The sequence below is a fragment of the Ursus arctos genome, unplaced genomic scaffold (genome assembly GCF_023065955.2).
Source record: "Ursus arctos isolate Adak ecotype North America unplaced genomic scaffold, UrsArc2.0 scaffold_7, whole genome shotgun sequence".
NCBI lineage: Eukaryota > Metazoa > Chordata > Mammalia > Carnivora > Ursidae > Ursus > Ursus arctos.
This window is the reverse complement of record NW_026623089.1, coordinates 63046864-63065803: the sequence shown is the minus strand read 5'-3', so window position 1 is coordinate 63065803 and position 18940 is coordinate 63046864. Positions and strand designations below refer to the sequence as shown.

Below are 18940 nucleotides of genomic sequence, written 5' to 3'. Positions count from 1 at the left end.
CTTCAGGTTTTCGTACGCCAAGAACCATGCTAAGCGCTTTGCGCTGGTCATCTCATTTCATCCTCTCTACAAACCTATGATACGTTTTTCTAGGTAAGGGAGGGGAGACCCAGGGTTATTGAACGGTCAGAGGCAAAGCCCAGGTTTGGATGCAGGTAGTCTGAGTCAATGCTTCTAACCACGTTGTCTACTGCCTGGAAGCAGACGGGAGGGGAGAAAAACAATTTCCAGATGATGGAGCGACTTTACTCCCCTGTCAGGAACCCGGTAACAGGCCCCAGCAAATTCCAAATAGAGGAAAGTGGGGAGAAACCCATTACATCAACAGGACGTGACCCTTATATCCAAAAGGAAGGGTGTGAATGTATTGTGTAGAAGAAGTAAGATTTTCTGTTACAGCAGATGTTCAAAGAGTTTGACTCTGTTTGGCTTACGGTTAAATACACAACACCAGTGAAAGGTTAAGTAAGAGTCAGTTAAGTAATAAGTCTCAAAGGTCCCAGATTCCTTTCACACTTCATTGGGCCTCTTATGAAATCTTGCATTAATGATTGGGCCAAATCTGAGAAAATGGTCATCACATGGAAGAAATCAGAATTTTGTGAAGCATATGTGTCCAATGTAAAAAGTCAGAAAGTCTAAAGGACAGAGTGACCTTTGCTTTCCTGAAGCTTAAAAAGCAGAAGTTCAACAGTTACATTTTAACACTGTCAGAAAATGAGGAAATCAAGAAAACAAGTAAAGAGAATGCATTGTCAAGCAGGGTAAATGATCTTTTTCATAAAAGATTTTTAAATGTGGAATAAGAAAATAAATAGGGGCAATGCAAAAATACAGCCCTAGGGGCTTGAATGAAACATTATTGTGAAAAAAAAGCTGAGCTCTGCCGATTGGTTTTTAATCACACTCGTGCTGTTACTATTTACCTTTAGTGGCGACATGATGCGGATCGCAAAGCCCCAAGACTTGGCTCTGCGCTTCCTCGTCTTGGTTTCAAGCTAGCATAATTCTCCCAACATTCCATTTTTCCTTCTGTAAAATAAGGGCAACAAACCTGCCTCCTAGAATTATTGGGAGCCTTATATTAAATGACATGCTGGGAGCATTTAGACCCAAACAGAAAATCGGCACACATGCACCTGTTTTCTCTCCTCTCTTACAAGTTCTATTTTCTTAAAAGAATCTCTTTACAGTATTTTTATTCCTAACTCTAAGTTTTTGTTGATAGGAACATAAAATTGTCCAGGGTTCAGAAAAACATACTTACCTCCACACAGATAAGTGTTTAAGAAAATGAGTATAAACTACTGACATATCGTATGGAAAGATTATCATATGTTAAGCTTGGTGTGTTAAAAATAGAACCAGATAAAATTTCACGTAGGTATGCATCCTGAAAAAAATCACCCATAATCACACTTACAAATTTTAGTCAACCTACCAAATGACAATGGTGTTAAAAAGTCAAGAAGTTTTATGACTCGGTAGTATAGATTTCTGGGGAAAAAAAGACACATTAATTTTTACGATGTTTTATAAACCTTAGGTACTAAACAGTACACAATATTGTTTTGATTGTAATGTCCTTTTGGCTTCTAGAATAACTGGAGATCAAATTAAAATCACTCAACATATTGAGCTACAAGTTTTTATTCAGTGGAATTAATGTGAAATTTACGTGTAAAGCAAGGGAATTCAGCTCTTTAGGAAGTTACAATGACATATATAATAGACATAAAGTCAACAAAGAGAACAAACAAAATTTTTAGAAGTCTTCCAATAATTTCATCTTCTGGACTTGCGGGAATAGTAGTAGACATTAATATCCAGTTTTTACACATCTTATCCAGAATGCTCTTGCTCCCTGGGGGGGGGGAGAGAAAAGTATCCTGAAATAAACATATTTATAGGAGTGCCTGGGTGGCTCAGTTGGTTAAGCATCTGCCTTCAGCTTCGGTCATGATCCCAGAGTCCTGGGATCTAGTCCCGCATCGGCCTCCTTGCTCAGTGGGGAGCCTGCTTCTCCCTCTCCCTCTGCTGCTCCCCCTGCTTGTGCGCACATGCTCTCTCTTTCTCTCTCTATCAAATAAATAAATCTTAAAAAAAAAAAACATATTTATAATCCTAATTCTTTAAACTCAATGGAATATTTGCACCGTCAAGAAATAGTGATGAGGAACATCTGTACACATCTGTACACACCCTTTCCCCCCAATGAATTAAAATATTTTCCACCCCCTCATTTTGACCACTTTATATCGTAATCATACATTTTTCTACATGTCAAATATGCCTTTCTTTCTAAAAAGAAACAGCTTTTTTGGGGGGGGAAGCCTGGGTGGCTCAGTCGGTTAAGCGTCTGCCTTCGGCTCAGGTCATGATCCCAGGGTCCTGGGATGGAGCCCCGCATCAGGCTCCCTGCTCAGCAGGAAGTCTGCTTCTCTCCCTCTCTCTCTACCTACCGCTCCCCCTGTTTGTGCACTCACACTCGCTCGCTCTCTGACAATAAATAAAAGCTTAAAAAAGAAAGAAAGAAAAAGAAAAAGAAACAGCTCACGGAACCATCAGAATGACCATTGTCTTGTCAGTTTATTCATGAAATCTTATCTACAAAGTCATTTACCCTCACTTCTTTCGGCATCAGTGAAATTGCCTTTCTTCCAACCTGTTTGGGCAGCGTCACCAGGAAATGAGAATTTGAAGACATGGAAAAAGGCAGGTGATAAAATGTTTTTTTTTAATTAAACAACAAAAGGTCTTTTTCATTGTCTTGATCTTTCCTCAAGATCCTCTCTCATTATTTCAGTCACTTAATAAGATATCGAACATTTAATCTCCTCCACATTTCTGTGTTAATCAAATAGTTCAGACAAATAGCAGGAATTTCAAAAAGTATTATGGAATTTTAAAAGGTATTAGTGTGAGCTCTGTGTAGCACACTGTTGGCACATTTTGCCAAATGCCTGTCAGGTAGGGAGTTTAGAACCATTCTGAACTCCTCGTTCAGGAATGCAAGGTCAAATAAATCAAGCAATTTTCAAAGACTTGCATCAAAGTGCCTTTTATACACTCTACTTAAAAGGAGCGCCAATGCTTTTTTAAAAGGGGCAGGGTTGGGGTAGAAGAATATTTGTTGCTACTTTCACTCAAAAACCAAAAAGGCAGGTTGAGTTGTAAGAGAGAGGGCTGATAGATGAGGTTTAGACGGTGTTGTCTTCTTCCATTTTAGCAAGCTTGGTTAATTTCTGTAATAACTAGCCCCATTCCCGGAGGAGGGAATGGCATGCCCCAAATTACACATCAGTCACCGGCAAAGTAAACACCTAGAATTTCCCCGACATCCAACAATTCCTTTTGCCCGTGTTTCAGAAACAAGGGGTGAGAATAATAGATGGGTTGGCAAAGTGATTTTCTCCGCTCTCATGGCCTCCAGCTTGTGTTTCTTTAATCTTTGCTCCGAGGGGCAATTCACTTTCCTCCAACAACAGCAAGAGTCTGAAATAGGAAGTGTGGGAAAGACCAGAGAGCTGCGGGGGGACTGATGAGGGAGGCGAGACCCGTTTCTCACCTGACTTAAGTAGTGGTAGGTAGCCCTGCTCCTTGGTGTTCTCTCCGTAAACTCTGGCCAGAACAAAGTGCACTCAGCACAGGTGGACTCTTAGCAACCTCGGTCCCTGTGTCAAAGCACATAAAAAGGTTTTATTGGATAGTGAGGTAGTGTACGAAGTGGAGGAGCAGGGGGCCTGCTTGGACAAACACTAAAATTACTTTCAAAGAAGTCAGGAAGGTGTCAAAGAGTGGGCTTTGGAAAATATGACATTTTAATTTTAATTTATCAAGGATTTGTGCAGCTGAACACTGAAACTTTAACAGAAAGGTTAAGCTGAATTCTAGGGTTTTCCTGGCAAGGCAAGCATTCACCATGGTTTTTAAACAACGTATCTCAGGGGATGTGGGAAAGGGAAAAATGTTGTTTAAAGATACATACTTGCAACTAGTAAGTAAGTTCTAAAGACCTAATACCCAGTACAGTGATTATAGACAATAAAACTGTATCATAAATATTAAGCTTGCTAAGAGACTAGGTTTTAATTGTTTTCAGCATGAGAAGAAATGGTAATTATGTGATGTGACAGAGGTACTGGCTAATACTACTATGGCAATCAGACTGCAATATAAATGTATCAAACCCGTAAGTCCTACACATTAAGCTTATGCGATCTTGTATGGCAAACACAACTGAATCAAAAATGTCCTTAAAAATTATTTTAAATATATTTGCTTCAATATCTTCTATGACAACAAAACTTCATTGTTTACGTAAGACCATAGCTCATGTGATTGTATGTCTGCTCTAAATTCTTTAACTTTTAAGATTTTGTATCACTTTTATGAACATATTAGAAAGTGGAGGAGTAAATTTATTACAAAAGATCAGGCTATAAAATTTAGACACAAATGGAAGATTATTTATCCAATGAAATGATGGTTATTACAACAATGAAATAATAAAAACACTACTTAGAAAATTATGTTTAAATATTTAAATATGATTAAAATCCATACCTTATGACAACCCATTACACTCCTAGGTATATACCGGATGCAAGGATATCCGCACCAGGACACACATTGTTCATAATATTCTCCACTTAGAAACAACCCAAATGCCCATTAGCAGAAAAATGGATAAATTCATATAATGGAATACTACATAATAACGAAAATTAAGCTACAGCTACACACAAAAGCAGTGGTAAATTTTACAATCATAATATTGAAGTTTTAAAAAGCAAGGCACCAAAGGGATACCTGGGTGGCTCAGTTGGTTAAAACATCCAACTCTTGGTTTTGGCTCAGGTCATGCTCTCAGGGTCCTGAGATCGTGCCCCACCCCAGGCTCTGCACTCAGCGTGGAGTCTGCTTGAGATTCTCTCCCTCTCCCTCTCCTTTTGCCCTTCCCCCTGCACTCTCTATCTCTAAAATAAATAAAATAAATCTTTTTTTAAAAGTGTGCAGTTTAGGGGTCATATGTGTATGGCAACAGTGTAGGAGGTAAATCTATCAAGAAAAGCAAGGGATTGGCTACCATACATCAGGAGGGGGTGACTTCAGGGAGGGTTAGGGAGGGGTTAGGCGGGATGAGGAGCTCCCATCATTGTTTCATTTCTTGTCCTGGGTGGTGGTTACACTGGCAATCACTTTTTAACCATGTGTTAAAGTGTACATATAAATTTTATGTGTTTTTCTGTATGTATGTTAAACTTCACAACTGAAATACGAGAAAAAAGAAAGAAAAGAAACTGAGAAATATCTACAAATGATCACCGAGGCCAAGATTGGAAGGAAGGACTATATGTGATTTTTTTATCTGTGCTGTTTCTATTTCTTGCATTTTCATATAAAAGGACGTTGCTTGCGGGGCGCCTGGGTGGCTCAGTCGTTAAGCGTCTGCCTTGGGCTCAGGGCGTGATCCCAGCATTCTGGGATCGAGCCCCACATCAGGCTCCTCCGCTGGGAGCCTGCTTCTTCCTCTCCCACTCCCCCTGCTTGTGTTCCCTCTCTCACTGCCTTTCTTTCTGTCAAATAAATAAATAAAATCTTAAAAAAAAAAAAAAAGGACGTTGCTTGCTTATATAACTTTAGAAAATAAGGAAAGTAGTTTCAAAACTGCCAGTCCTTTTCCTTCTCCATATATACAAAAGTAACATATACTGATTTTATTTTGCTAAACCAATCATTTAAACAAAGATGAACTTGGGAAAATTAGATTCAGGCATGAAACATTTTAATGAAAACATGTAACTTATGTGAAAAAGTACAAATTACGTATTTTCAGTTAAAATGTTTCACTGATAGGGGCGCCTGGGTGGCTCAGTCATTAAGCGTCTGCCTTCGGCTCAGGGCGTGATCCCGGCGTTATGGGATCGAGCCCCACATCAGGCTCCTCCGCTATGAGCCTGCTTCTTCCTCTCCCACTCCCCCTGCTTGTGTTCCCTCTCTCGCTGGCTGTCTCTATCTCTGTCAAATAAATAAATAAAATCTTTAAAAAAAAATGTTTCACTGATAAACTTAACTGTCTTTGAGTTCATTTTAAGTCTCTCTGGCTGACGAACATGTTCTTGTCTCACTCAAAATGCTCGCGATCAGCAGGAATATGGGTGGTTCCCGTTTCGTTCTTCCGCTTGATGATAGAGCTGCTGTTAGGTCTAAATCGTTGGAAGGACACAGACTTGTATCATCTCAAGCTTCCTAACGTGCTCAGATTTTACTGTGGATTAAAATTATGACTATCACTGTACTTTGATTTATGTTTTGTCTAATTAGTTCTTATTTAGCTAGAAACTTTGTAATCAGGTGTGTTTCTCTTTGGGATTGGATGGACATTCTTTTTGGGGGAAAAGCTATTTAGCAGCAGCAATTTTCAGGGGAAAAAAATGATTCCTAATGTTTTTTATTGGATACAATATGCACCAAAAATATAAATTCCAAACAAATTAGGACACTTTTAAGAGTATGCTAGAACATATTGAGTGTGACTATTTCAAGGTCATGGTCTTATCTTGAATGTAGTATTTAAAAGTCATAACTAAAATAACCTCCAATTTCTGATATAAGACATTCCAGATTATTTTGGGCCTAATAATACTCCATGCTGAAATTTCAGGTGCCTGAAAATAATTTATCACTTCATTTGCAATGCTTCTACCTACCTTCCCTTTCCCTATTTCCAGAAGGCACTGGGAATCAATTTATTATTTTATAGAATGTTGTACTGAAAATACTCTCTTATCTCGTTTTTTAAATTTGTATTTATTTTTTGACTCCAGGAAGAGTCCAAATAATCTAATTCAAAGTGACCTGTTCATTGTTTATCGAGTGGTTGAACAGTGGTGTCCCACAAAGTAAGCTGGACGAAAAGAGAGAAGCAATAAACTTTGGTCTCTGGGAGTTGAATTCCACTGTATTTCCTGTTCTTCCTCCTGCCATGAGCTTGTAGGCTCTTGCCTTTAAAACCTTTACAATCTTGCTTTTATGTAAAACGTGTCTTCTCAAATCAACTCTGACTTCCGCAACCATAAGAAAAGTGCATTTGCTAAATGGCTTGCTCCCACCGCCAAGTAGGACCTCACCATTTTCTCAATTTCTCTCAACCTCTTCTATTTCCCCCTTATAAGGCATGGATTCTTGGTCAAGGCAAAGAACAGAACATACTTTGGAAAGTCTCTTTTTCAATCAAAAGAAAAACACTTTTCATTGGATTCGAGTTTATAGTCTTAAACTCTTGAATCATATTTCAAAAATATTTTCTTTTTTTGACAAGAATTTGTTCATCCTACTCCTGTTTCCGTCACTATCTAATGGTCAAGATAATATTGAGCAAAGTTCCCTAGAGACACACGTTGAAAAATGACACATAATTGAAGTCTGTCCATTTTTACCTAATAGGTCACTCAAGTAAAGTACAGTGATTACCATTTATTGAGGGGCTAGCATGTGCCGGCTATGGTTATGTACTGTTAGAACATGAAGCAACTACCCACGGCCACTCAGTATTCTGTGCTGGATCCTAGATTCTAACCCAGGACTCCAGATGACACCATCTGTCAACTACATAGATTTATTAATATTTTCAAACAAAAAGTTACTTTTGAAAAGATCTGTATTACAGTGGAAATCGACCATACTGAAATGGAAATATCCACATGTAATCATTAATGGCCACTCTTCTTCTTCAGTCCTGGCTCCTTTCTGTGTATGTGAACTGTTGTTCAAAAAATGAGATGGACAGTCTTGCAATGACCCTTCTGGGAGAGAGAACCCTGAATTTGCCAGGATCTCTATACGACAGTCAGCTGTTCCTTTACTCACATCAAAATAATCTGCTCTTTGTAAATGGGACATTCACAGAACACCAACGTTAGCTTACTCTAGCAACCAGGTTTGCTGAAAGTACAGGCTTTTAAAATCTATTTATTAGCTTTTTTATTTGCAATGTTATTCTTGTTTATTATTACTTTGTTATCTACCCACTGATCAACCTTTGACTAGTTTTTCCCCTTGACCTTCTTAACATTAGCTGGACAAAGAAATAACAATAGTGCTTTCAGGGCATGGTGGTTGAGCAATGGGTCTGGAATCAGACTGATGGGGTTTCACTCAGATCTGCTACTTACCACGAAACCTTGGACATGTTACATGTACTCTCTGTGCCTTAGTTAGCACTTCTACAAAATGGGGGTGAAAATAATAGTACCTATCTCTTAGGGCGGTATGAGAATTTAATGAGATGATACTTGTGTCTAGCAAGCACACACAACAACCAATGGTAAATATTATAATTATAACCTAGCATATTACCTCTTAGATGGTATCCTTGAATGAGTCATTCTTCTCAAGCTCTCTTTAAACACCTAAACACACAAAACTGTCACACACCTTTGAAAACCAATGTTACCTCCTCTGTGATCTATCCTGACTTCCTCAGGCAGAATTTAAGCCAGCCTGTCTATACCGTGTTTCAACTCACTACACCGTATTATGGTTATTTGTTTGCGTACACCATCCCATAGACCGCAGATGTCTTATTAAAAAGTAAGATGGCTTTAGCCATCCTGGATCCCAGTGCTTCACAGTATGTGACACCAATCCATTTTCAATAAATGTTGATTTAATAACTGCATGTAAAGTAGAATCTTTTTCAAAAGACCGAAAGTTCATTTTGTTTAAATGACAGTTACAACAAGAAAAACACATGTACTAAGTCTACCTTTTCTAGCAAATATTTAAAAAGTAAAATTCCAAAGTTGGGTGCTTTCTCTTTGTCTCTGTATGGAAAATGTCTCTTTCCTATAAAGTTTATGTTCAATAAAACTATGTTTTAGAAACTTTGGAAAACAGATGGGAATTATGTCTTGGTGGTGTTTTTGCTTCTGTATTTTTTGGTTGTAATTAGGGAACCAAGTCAAGTGGCTGGAAGGCAACAAAAACTTGGCACCGGCGATATGGGATTTTAGGATAGGAATGTCCTGTTAGGGTGGCTACCGTTTCTACGGCATAATGGAGATTTGTCCCCTGAGGACTCTAGAAATGGACGCTGGTGTGACAGGGCAGGAGACACTTCAAATGTGAGTCCTTCAGAAGTTAACTAAAAACTCAGGCCTAGTCAATGGTAAATGGGTTTTGTGCGTTACATAAGTTTCTAAAATTTGAGTTCAAATAGTATTTTTTGAACTAGTTAAGGCTCCATTAGATTCTGCCCAAAGCTGAGAAAGGAAATTTAACACACATCTGAGAAATTAATTCATCAATGATATGAGTCTTGTACGAGAGAAAGCTCGTCGAATGAGAATCATGAGAATGGCGTATGGCTTTACACTTACAGGACTGCCAGCATGATCGTTGGACCTTGTTTCCTGCCTGAGATAGGATTTCAAAGAGATTTTTCTCTTTCCAGCTAAGAAAAACAATAGTAGTGAAAGGTCTGAAATCCGACAGAGATGTTGGCACTGGAAAAGATATTTGCAATCTTGTAAAATTCCCATTGGACACCGAGGCCCGGGGAAGGACGGGAAGTACAGTCATTGGTCTGAGGCTCCAGAGCTCCTCTTCTGCGCAATGACCATCACCGTGGCCGCGGCCATTTTTTGACCTTTGAGATAAATTGGCTTCTGCATTTCCCTCGGCTACTTGGAGACATTCTACCTTCATCAACCTCCCAACTTCTCTGATTCGGGCCAGGTCAGACCAGAGAGTCCAAAATAAAGGAAGTCAGAAGTGACAACTGCAGCACTTGGCAGGTCAGAACTTGACAGAATGGACTTCGACTGAGGACAAAAACATGTGCTTGGTCACAGATGGTCAGTCAGCAAAGTGGAGTGAGGAGAGAACATAGGTTTTAGAGCCAGACCAAACTGGTTTTAGATCCTGGTTCTAGCTGGTATGACCCTGTAGCCTCGGACCTGGCACTTAACCTCACCTGCTAACCAGAAATGCTATCGGTCTTGCAGGGAATCAAAAGGATTTTCTTTGTAACTCTCATTAGGAAGGGCCTACAAATGCTTTGATTTTAATCACATAAAACCTGGTACTGTGAGCCATTCGCACCCCTATTTCCTTCTTTGGGGAAACTGAAGAGCAGAAAGGTTAAATAAACTAGTTAAGCTTACACACCAGGGATAACCGGGGATTTGAAGGAAGGTCTGTCTGGCTCCACAGCCTTTGCCACCGCGGTATCTCAGGATCAGTAAAAAGGGAAGCTGTGAGCCCAGCGTGCTGCCTGGTGCTGGAGCAAACGGTGGTTGGTACAATGAAGCAGCGATGAAGCCACCTAGCACGGTGGAAAGAGAAGAGTGATGACTCAGATGGGTGAGAAGAAACAAATGGATTTAGAGGTGGAAAGGGGACATGGAGGCAGGAGTGCAGCATGTGGGCTGGTTTGCCTGGCAACACTCTCTAGGGCCCCCCAGCCCCCTGGAGCTGGGGGGCTCCCCGACCCGCGTCGATCTACTCTATTTCTCTTCAACTGTACCTCTCGTGCTTTTTTTCTATGTCAATGCCTGTGCAGTTTGGGCCTTCCTGGGCCATCTCTGACCATGCCTCGAATGTTATAAGTAAATATCTTGGCCCTAAAAGGAACTATTTCTCTACACCTGAACAAACATCTCCTAATCACCCATTACCAAGACTTCTGGAGGTTGAGATTTCCCACTGGCACATTCCTACCCCAAATAGGAGATCATGCATTGCCCCCAAGAAGACACAAATCGCCCGGTTACAGGCACTTAACATTAAGAAATCTTCTGGAACCCAAAAAATCAAAATGTTATCAACCTTCTCCCTGTTAAGTTCCCCAGCCCTCTCCATGAATCACAGCTGTAGTGCCCTCTTATAAGGCCAGATGAACTGCCCAGCGCCTGGCTGGGGACCAGCTCTGCAAGGTTTCAGGAGGGAAGCCCAGCACGATTGTCCTGCCATGGGGTGAGGAAGCAGGAGTGAGACTGAGGGTGTTTGTTTGTGAGGTCTGTGCTTTTTATCTGCAGAATTCATACAGCCAAGTGGGTGCCACTCCAGACTGGGTGCAGGTGAGTAGAGGAGAGTGTGACTGTCTAGGCCTGTTGGAATTCTAAAAAGCATCTGGCAAAACCTTTCAAACTACTTTCTGCAACACACACTTCGTATAAATTCACTGGTGGCCATTTTGGATTCATTAAGGTGCAGATTTGATTTCCGAAACCAGTTAAGTGTGTTTTGGAGTCAAGTTTAGCTGAGAAGGTAGATGGCGAGGGGGGAGAACAGAATTTCAAGTTAAATGAAAATCTGTGACTTTTTAAAAGGCAGAATTGTATTTCCAGCATTTAGCACAGGCCTTAGAAGAAAAGAGGTGCTCAACAAAAAGTAATTGGGGGTGCCTGTGTTGCTCAGTTGGTAAGTATCTGACTTCGGCTCAGGTCATGATCTCAGGGTCCTGGGATGGAGCCCCGTGTCAGGCTCTCTACTCAGTGGAGTCTCTGCTTCTCCCTCTCCCTCTGCCTCTGCCCCTCCCCCACTCATGCACAAGCTTCCTCTCTCTCTCTCTCAAATAAGTACATAAAATCTTAAAAAAAAAAGTAATTGGGGAGGTGGGGGGTAGAGGGGTGAGGCTGGGATGCAGCTTTAAGATGCTGTTCTTCTATGCCTCACCAGCTCATTGCTTAGAGGGTGAACCCTGGGTGGAACCCTGAAAATCCGTGAATCATTTTCCAAGAATTTACAGCCTTCCAGGGGGAAGTCTAACCAGCAATGTCCATTTTTGTTGGATCAGTTTTGGGTGTGAAGGCTCTGTGGGATCTGGGCCCTGTCTGTGCTCTGTCTGTACTTCTCACGTACCATAGAAGAGGCCCATTCTGACCGGGGCCAGAGTGACTCCCAGAATGACTTCTTTCTCCTCCTATAGTCAGAGCTATTGACACCTTGCTAACCTAGCACAATGTCTTGCACACAGCAGGAACTAAATAAATGTGCGCATAGTGAAAGCTTGCAGAGGAAAGCAAAAATCTCATCTCCTGAGTTACAGGGGAAGACTTTGGGAAGCAGCTACTCGTTGAGACAACTCTCCTTTCTGTCTCCTCCAGGCACAGAATCGATCTAGCAATGGGCGGGGGGGGACACCAGTCCCTTCTAACCGTAGAAGCACATAACCAAAAGCTCAAATTTCAGAATACTGGTAAAGCAGGCAAGTTTACGAAAACACTAGCTTACACTTGGAAATTGTTTTGGGAGGTTTGTCATCTTCGTTGATCTTAGCTACAGACTAATGTCCCGAACCACTAAGCATGTGCCCCAGCCTCACCCTCCACACAGCTTGCTCATCCTAAAGATGAAACCAGTTATGGTCTCTACCATTTATTTTTTTCCTTCTTTCTTTTTTTTCTTCCAAGATTTTATTTAAATTCAAATTAGTTAACATATAGCGTAGCTTTGGTTTCAGGAGTACAATTTAGTGATTCATCACTAACATTTAACACCCGTGCTCATTGGAACACGTGCCCTCCTTAACGCCCATCAGCCATTGAGCCCATCCCCCATCCACCTCCCTCCAGTGTCTCTACCATTTAGATTAATATTTTCTGTCAAAGACCCCATTGGGGGCTCTAGATTTGACTCTGAAACAAACAAGAGATGGTTAAGAAGATTCAGGAGAAATTCAAATGAGGGATTTCATAAATAATGTTAGTATGCTTGGCCACTTACATTATGAGTAAACCCCACTCCCCTATAAAAGATGTCATTATGACTCTCATTTTACAAATGAGGAAACTGAGGCTCAGAGAGATTGAGTACTTGCTTAAACTCACACAGTGGGTTAGTCTCCAAGCCAGGGCTCCACACCAGGCCAGCGTCTGCCCGCTTCCAGTTGGCTGTCATGCCTCCCTTCCGCATGTTGTTTAGAAGCCTGGTGCACGTGTTCGAGAGCACTGAGCATACGTACCCTTAGCAGGAAGCTACGCTGGTCCTGGAGAACGACTGGATCGTCTGGTTTCAGCTGAGCTCCCAAGGACCGAGCAGGTCCTCCTTTTGCAGACAGAAAACACAGTGACCTACTTTCCAGGACTCTCAGGAACAACCATTATAAAGGAGGCTGCAAAGACAAAGCCTTCGGCTACAAGAAAACAAGAAGGCGATGCATCGCTGGAGCAAGGCAGGTGCCGTGTCTGAACGGAAGCTCCACCACGGGAGAAGGACAAGCCCGCTCCACCGGGCAGCCCTCCGCGCGGTCACTTTCCCTGAGTGAGAGTTCTCGCGCTCATCGGAGCCACGGGAGAACCACGCGTACCACAAGGTGGGGTCAAGAATTTAGGAATGATTAATCCCTTGCTTCTCCTCCTGCCTTTATTTACCAGATGGAAATGAGAGGAAGCGGATTCGAACGCACGCCTCCGGCGTGCAAGCAGCCCCGTACAGGCTGGAGGGAGGCAGAAGCAGCGTGCGGGAAGTTGGCTCCGGGAGCCCAAGCTCCGGCTTACTCCATTCTCCCCCCACCAGAGGCAAACAGGAGTTACGCAAAGCTTTCCTCCCACATCAACATTGTAAAATGTCATGTAGTTTAAAACCGCAAACTTACTGTTCAGGGCTCCGCAAGCAAAGTCCCAAGTCAAGGAGATGATCTCTCTTCTCTTTTGTGAAAAACACCACATGCTCTTAGGTGGATCCGGAGACTCGCTGGGCTGTTATTAATAACTGGCTTAGAGCTTTATGAAGAAACATGAGCCAGACTGTCACGGGAGGAGGCAAGTGGAAAGGAACTGACAGGCACAGGTGGGATAAAGTGTAACAAAAATATACGGAGGCCCACACAGGAGCTCCCACAACCCGTGAGCAGGGGACCAGCTCTCCCCGCCCCAGTAATCAATAGACCCTTATGTCAAATGTTCGAAGAATTAAACAATAACTGACGAGAATACAGTTTTACTCTCTGGGAGAACACCGTGACTCATTTAATGTTACACTATCCTTTGTTCTTCTGAGCAATTCTTTTCCATGGATATCTGAATATCTTTTCAAATTTATACATTTTGCCTGGTTTACCTTGACTTCCCCCTGTTTTTAAAATAGATAAACAAATGGATATTCAAATGCACATTAGCATTTTGAGATGTATTTACCTGTGAGCATATCACTCTGTCCCCCTTCAGGAACCCAAAACAATTCCTGGCAGTGTGTGTGTGTGTGTGTGTGTGTGTGTGTGTGTGTGTGTTATGTGCGTGTTAGGGGGAGGGGAGCAGATCTCCGAATAGTATCACACAAGGGAAACCGCAGCATTGAAGTCCGAAGAATAGAAGCGGAATCACAACCTGGCTACTGGGTCTGGGTGCAGTGGTTCTCCTTTTGAAAAACTGTATTTCAAAAAAAGTCCAAAAAAGATACACCTCCCCTGCCCCCAACAATTGATGTTAAATTGTTTGGCTCATTAACAGCAGCCCTGCAGACCTAAATTATATTAAACACTGGCTCTGCCTGTCTGTCTGAGGCGTTAAAAGGAAACTGATCATTAGACAAAGTTATTGAAATACATAAGGATACAAACTGAAGGGAAAAACTCTTGTCAGATTGCCTCATTCTTAAGGTTCTGGCTACCTGTCACCTTGGCTCAGATCTGGTAACTATCCTTTTTCCAAACCAAACCCTTTTCGACCAAATCCTGGGGGTGGGGAGAAATCAAAACACCTCACTACAAATAGTGGAGTGCTATTTTGCTGTGAAAAAGAAAAAGTAACACACCAGTGACCACCAGTTCAATAGATGGGTAAGAAGGAGGGGAGTAGGTACAGGGCCTTAATTTCTTTTTTTCCTACACTGACCAGTTACAATTCTTGAGTACCCACTGAATAGATGTATCTTTATGGAACAGACTCATGTGCTATGGTAAATACATGATGTACATTTTAAAACACAAGTGGAAATTTTGAAAAGATGAAATTTAAAATTAGACATTCTGATAGAGTCTTAACACTCCTCAAGGGTCCCTTTTACCGGTGCCTGGGGCGTGAAGATCCCACTCTCGGGATGACCGGGGAGGGTCCCGAGCTCTAGCTCCACCACTTACCAACTGCTGTGGGTTGAATCGTGTCCCTCAAAAAGGTAATGTTCAGGTTCTAACTCCCAGTGCCTGTGACTGTGGCCTTCTTTGGAAATAAGACCTTGCTCATATAATCAATTTAAGATGAGCTCTTACTGGATTAAGACTGGTAACACTGGGCCCTAATCCAGTGACTGGTGTCCTTAGAAGAGAGGGCAGCTCGGATCCAGAGAGGCACACGGTGAGGACACCATGTGACAAAGGAAACAGAGACCGGAGTGGTATGTCTACAAGCCAGGAACACCGAGGACTGCTGGCAGCCACTGCGGTGATGACAACACAAGGAAGAATCCTCCCCGAGTGACTTCAGAGAAAGCAGGGCCTTGTGGACACCTGAATCTTGGACGTCCGGCTTCCAAAACGGAGGCGATACATTTCTGTTGTTTCAAGCCATCAAGCTTGTGGTCACTTGTCCTGCAGCCCTAGGAAACAAATATATTAATTATGTGATATTAGCGGTGTGACATTAGTAATGTTATGTATTCTTCTGGTGCCTCGGTTTCTTCATCTGTAAAACGACCATCGAAGACTCCGCTTAGGTAACCAGGTTGTTTCGAGAGATAAGTGACATAAGGCAGGCCACGTCCTCAGCACGGCTCCAGGAACATGCAAACAGTAGCTTATGAGTGAGGACGGGGGCTAGCCAGCTTTCGTGGTGCATTCCTTCAAGAGCTCACCGCCTGGAAACTTGTGTAGGGGGAGGGAGGGAGAGCAGGTGCAGGGATGTGGTGATGTTGAGCTCTACCTGAATCCTGTGCTCCTGGAAAGCACAAACTCCTCACCCCTTCATGTTTGGGGAAAAGGTTTACTGCAAAGAACCACCCGTCTTCAAATGACTTGGATGAGACTGGTGGATAAGTCCCTTGTTCACCGATGGCAAGGCCAGACCCTCTACATTCCCGCCGTGCCTCATAAACGGTCAGCTGAACCGTTTGTCCCCACTCACCAGTCTGAACAAAATACTCGCTAACGTGTCTTAACCAAACTCTACTCGGGCTTCTTTCTCTCTCCAGACAATCCCCTGAACTTTGACCCACCTGCATCAGAATACAGAACAGCCCTTCCTTAGTGAATTTTCCAAAAACAAGCTGACGACATTCTCTAATCAATTGTCTAATCACACACCCTCTCACCTAATTGTGTCCTTTTAGCTTTGTTTACTCTTCTTTATAACAGAGAAAGCCATTTTCTGCCTGACCTTTGAGATGCTTGTAGATCTTGTGACCAGAGTATTTTCTGAACCGCAGCAGGGCGCCTCCCCATACTATGTCTCTTCTCTTCTCTTGAATAATTTTTTAAATTGTGGTAAAATATGCATATCATAAACTTTACCATCTTAATCATTTTTTTAAGATTTTATTTATTTATTTGTCAGAGAGAGAGAGCACAAGCAGGCAGAGGGAGAAGCAGACTCCCCGAGGAGCAAGGAGCCCGATGCGGGACTAGATCCTGGGACCCTGGGATCATGACCTGAGCAGAAGGTGATGCTTAACTGACTGACCCCCCCCAGGCGTGCCTCATTTTAATTATGCTTAAGTTTGCCATTCAGCAATGTTAACTATATTTACAGTGTTGGGCCACAGAGGTCCAGAACTTTCTCATCTTGCAAAACTGAAACTCCATACCCCTTAAACAGCAACTCTCCCCTCGCCCTTCCCCCAGCCCCAGACCCTGTCAACCACCTACAACAGTCTTTTCATATGAAGTCTCTCCTTACCTGAATCTGGATTTGTTTTTCTGTGGCAGTTTTCTGGTGCCGTGTCTTTACAGAATGCTGACCCTCCCTCGGATCCGCCCCGTCTTCACCCCGGTATTCATGCTGGCTTCTCGACTCTTCGTGTCCCAGGGATTTGGCATCCACGATGGCGAGTGGATCCAGTGCTCTGGACATTTGTGTGTTGTAACACTTTAAGGAGCTACACTGATTCTCTCAGGCAAGAACTTCCTCTGGCTCTTCTGCGAGCTTCTTCTGTTTTGTTTCTCTAGTGGTTTATTTTGCAAGGAAGTTCCGTCAAGCCTCCACTGAGGTTTGAACAAAGGGGGATTGGGATTGTGCAAGGAGCATTAGAGAACTAAGACAAGTATCTTTTCTGTCTTCTTTAAGGTCTTATGTCTGAATTAATCATCTAATCCCATGGGTTACTAGCTATATTAGGTTCCCTGGGCTGTCTTGATAAAATACCAGAACTAGGGGGCTAAAAACAATAGAATTTTGTTGTCTCACAGATCTAGCTGCTACCCGGGGCCAGCGGGGGGTGGGGCCTGTCCTCCTCTGGAGGCAGGAAGGGAAGAGCCCTCCTTGTCCCACCCTGGCTGCGGGGCGGGGGCACTGCCAGCGATCCTTGGCATTTCCTGGCTTGTAGCTACAACGCTTCAATCTCTGTTTCTGTCACCCCACAGTCACCTTCTCCCTGTGAGTCTCTACCTTCTCTTCTTATAATGACACCAGTCATACTGGATTACAGCGCACCCCAATGACCTCATCTTAACTTGCTTACCCCTGCAAACACCCTGTTTCCACATAAGGCCACAGTTACAGGTACCAGGGTTAGGACATCAACATGTCTTTGGAGGGGACCCAGAACAACACTTCTCTCTCTGGCACTCCTCCTCTTCTCCCTCTCTCTACATGCTTTGCCACGATGGCACTCATTCAGGTCAGTGTCTTTGGTAATGGCCAAATTGTCCTAAACACCACCTGGAGCCTCAGTGACCTCTTGAGGAAATGAGACAACTCCTCGGACTGCCCCTCACCTAAAATCTTCCTTCCTATCATTCCCTGCCCCTCATGGCTCCTTCTTCCTCCTTTTTACTACGTCTGACCTTCTTTTAAATTCTTTTGAATTGTTTGATCTGTTCCCCTTCAAAATCCTTCCTTCCTCCACCCCTGGATCTACCCTGCCAGAACCTTCCCCTTCCCACTCTGGCCCCTTGGCTCCTGTAGTCACTGGCCCTCCCCTTGTCAGTGTTCCCAAGGGACTCAAGTACCCCAAGAGCAATCACCCAAGGCTGAAAAAACTAACTGGACACAGAGGGAATATTAAAGACACTTAGATGGGCTTTGGAGACACCCAGAGGGCCACTTGTTCCTCCTCAGCCCTTTGTCCAAAATTTAGTCCACAGCTCAGAAGATGACATATCTCTCCTTCTCTCTCTCTCTCGAAAAAAAAAAAAAAAGTAGTCTTGAATGAGACTCTGGGAGAAACAATTGCAGAGAGAAGTAATGCAAGGTATCCAGGATGCACACTTGTTAAGGGAAAGGAGAGTAGATTTGCCCTAAAGTAACGACTGGGTGTTTAAGAATGAGGAAGAAGAACGTGAAGGACAAAGTCTGAATGGAAACAGAAAGTTGTAGAAGCTTCATAGAAAGGGAATTTTATTTGTCATGGTCAATGTTGGCTGAAGTTTGATGGGCTTTATTTATAAGTTTTTCTTTAAAAGAACTTCAGTATTAAATATTATACTGATGCAAAACTAAACTTTTATTTTGTCTCTGCTAAACAAATGAAATCTTCCTACTTCGGGAAATAGCCAAAGTTCTTTACGATCATGTTTTCTCTATTTATTTTATTTATTTATGTATTTATTTATTCATTCATTCATTTATTCATTCATTTAGAGAGCAGGGAGGGGCAGAGGGAGAGGGAGAATCTTAAGCAGGCTCCGTGCCCAGCACAGAGCCCAATGTGGGGCTCGTTCTCACGACCCTGAGATCATGACCTGAGCCGAAATCAAGAGTTGGATGCTTAACTGATTGAGCCACCCGGGTGCCCCCACCTCCTTTTATTTTTTAATCTTCTTTTGTCACTTCGATTTTAGATT

The 18940-nt window shown here is 42.6% G+C and overlaps 1 protein-coding gene across 11 annotated transcripts; it reads right to left on the bottom strand.

The window, feature by feature from the left end:
- Window positions 1-1634: 1634 nt before the first annotated feature.
- MRLN (myoregulin) lies at window positions 1635-17942 on the bottom strand. 11 transcript variants are annotated; one of them, XR_008958051.1, is made up of 9 exons: window positions 16836-17382; window positions 15086-15540; window positions 13604-13706; window positions 12971-13053; window positions 10174-10330; window positions 8362-8414; window positions 4567-6209; window positions 3569-3674; window positions 1635-1864 (listed from the first exon to the last, which is right to left on the bottom strand). XR_008958051.1 is itself a non-coding variant. In XM_057308696.1 (8 exons), the coding sequence occupies exon 8, from the start codon at window positions 1839-1841 to the stop codon at window positions 1704-1706; it is 138 nt and encodes a 45-aa protein (XP_057164679.1). In that variant the 5' UTR covers window positions 1842-1864; window positions 2624-3674; window positions 8362-8414; window positions 10174-10330; window positions 12837-13053; window positions 13604-13730; window positions 15086-15540; window positions 16836-17371; the 3' UTR covers window positions 1635-1703. The 11 variants fall into 11 exon arrangements, 5 of the variants coding, with proteins under 5 accessions (XP_057164679.1, XP_048075091.1, XP_057164680.1 ...); XR_007190035.2 differs by lacking the exon at window positions 4567-6209 and adding an exon at window positions 2624-2665 and having other exon boundaries at window positions 13604-15540; window positions 16836-17371; XR_008958049.1 differs by lacking the exons at window positions 4567-6209; window positions 8362-8414 and adding an exon at window positions 2624-2665 and having other exon boundaries at window positions 13604-13730; window positions 16836-17370.
- Between the last annotated feature and the right edge of the window lie 998 nt (window positions 17943-18940).

Bases quoted from the DNA above. Each gene is read 5' to 3' on its own strand.
- MRLN (XM_057308697.1), bottom strand. From the start codon at position 1,841: ATGTGTAAAAACTGGATATTAATGTCTACTACTATTCCCGCAAGTCCA.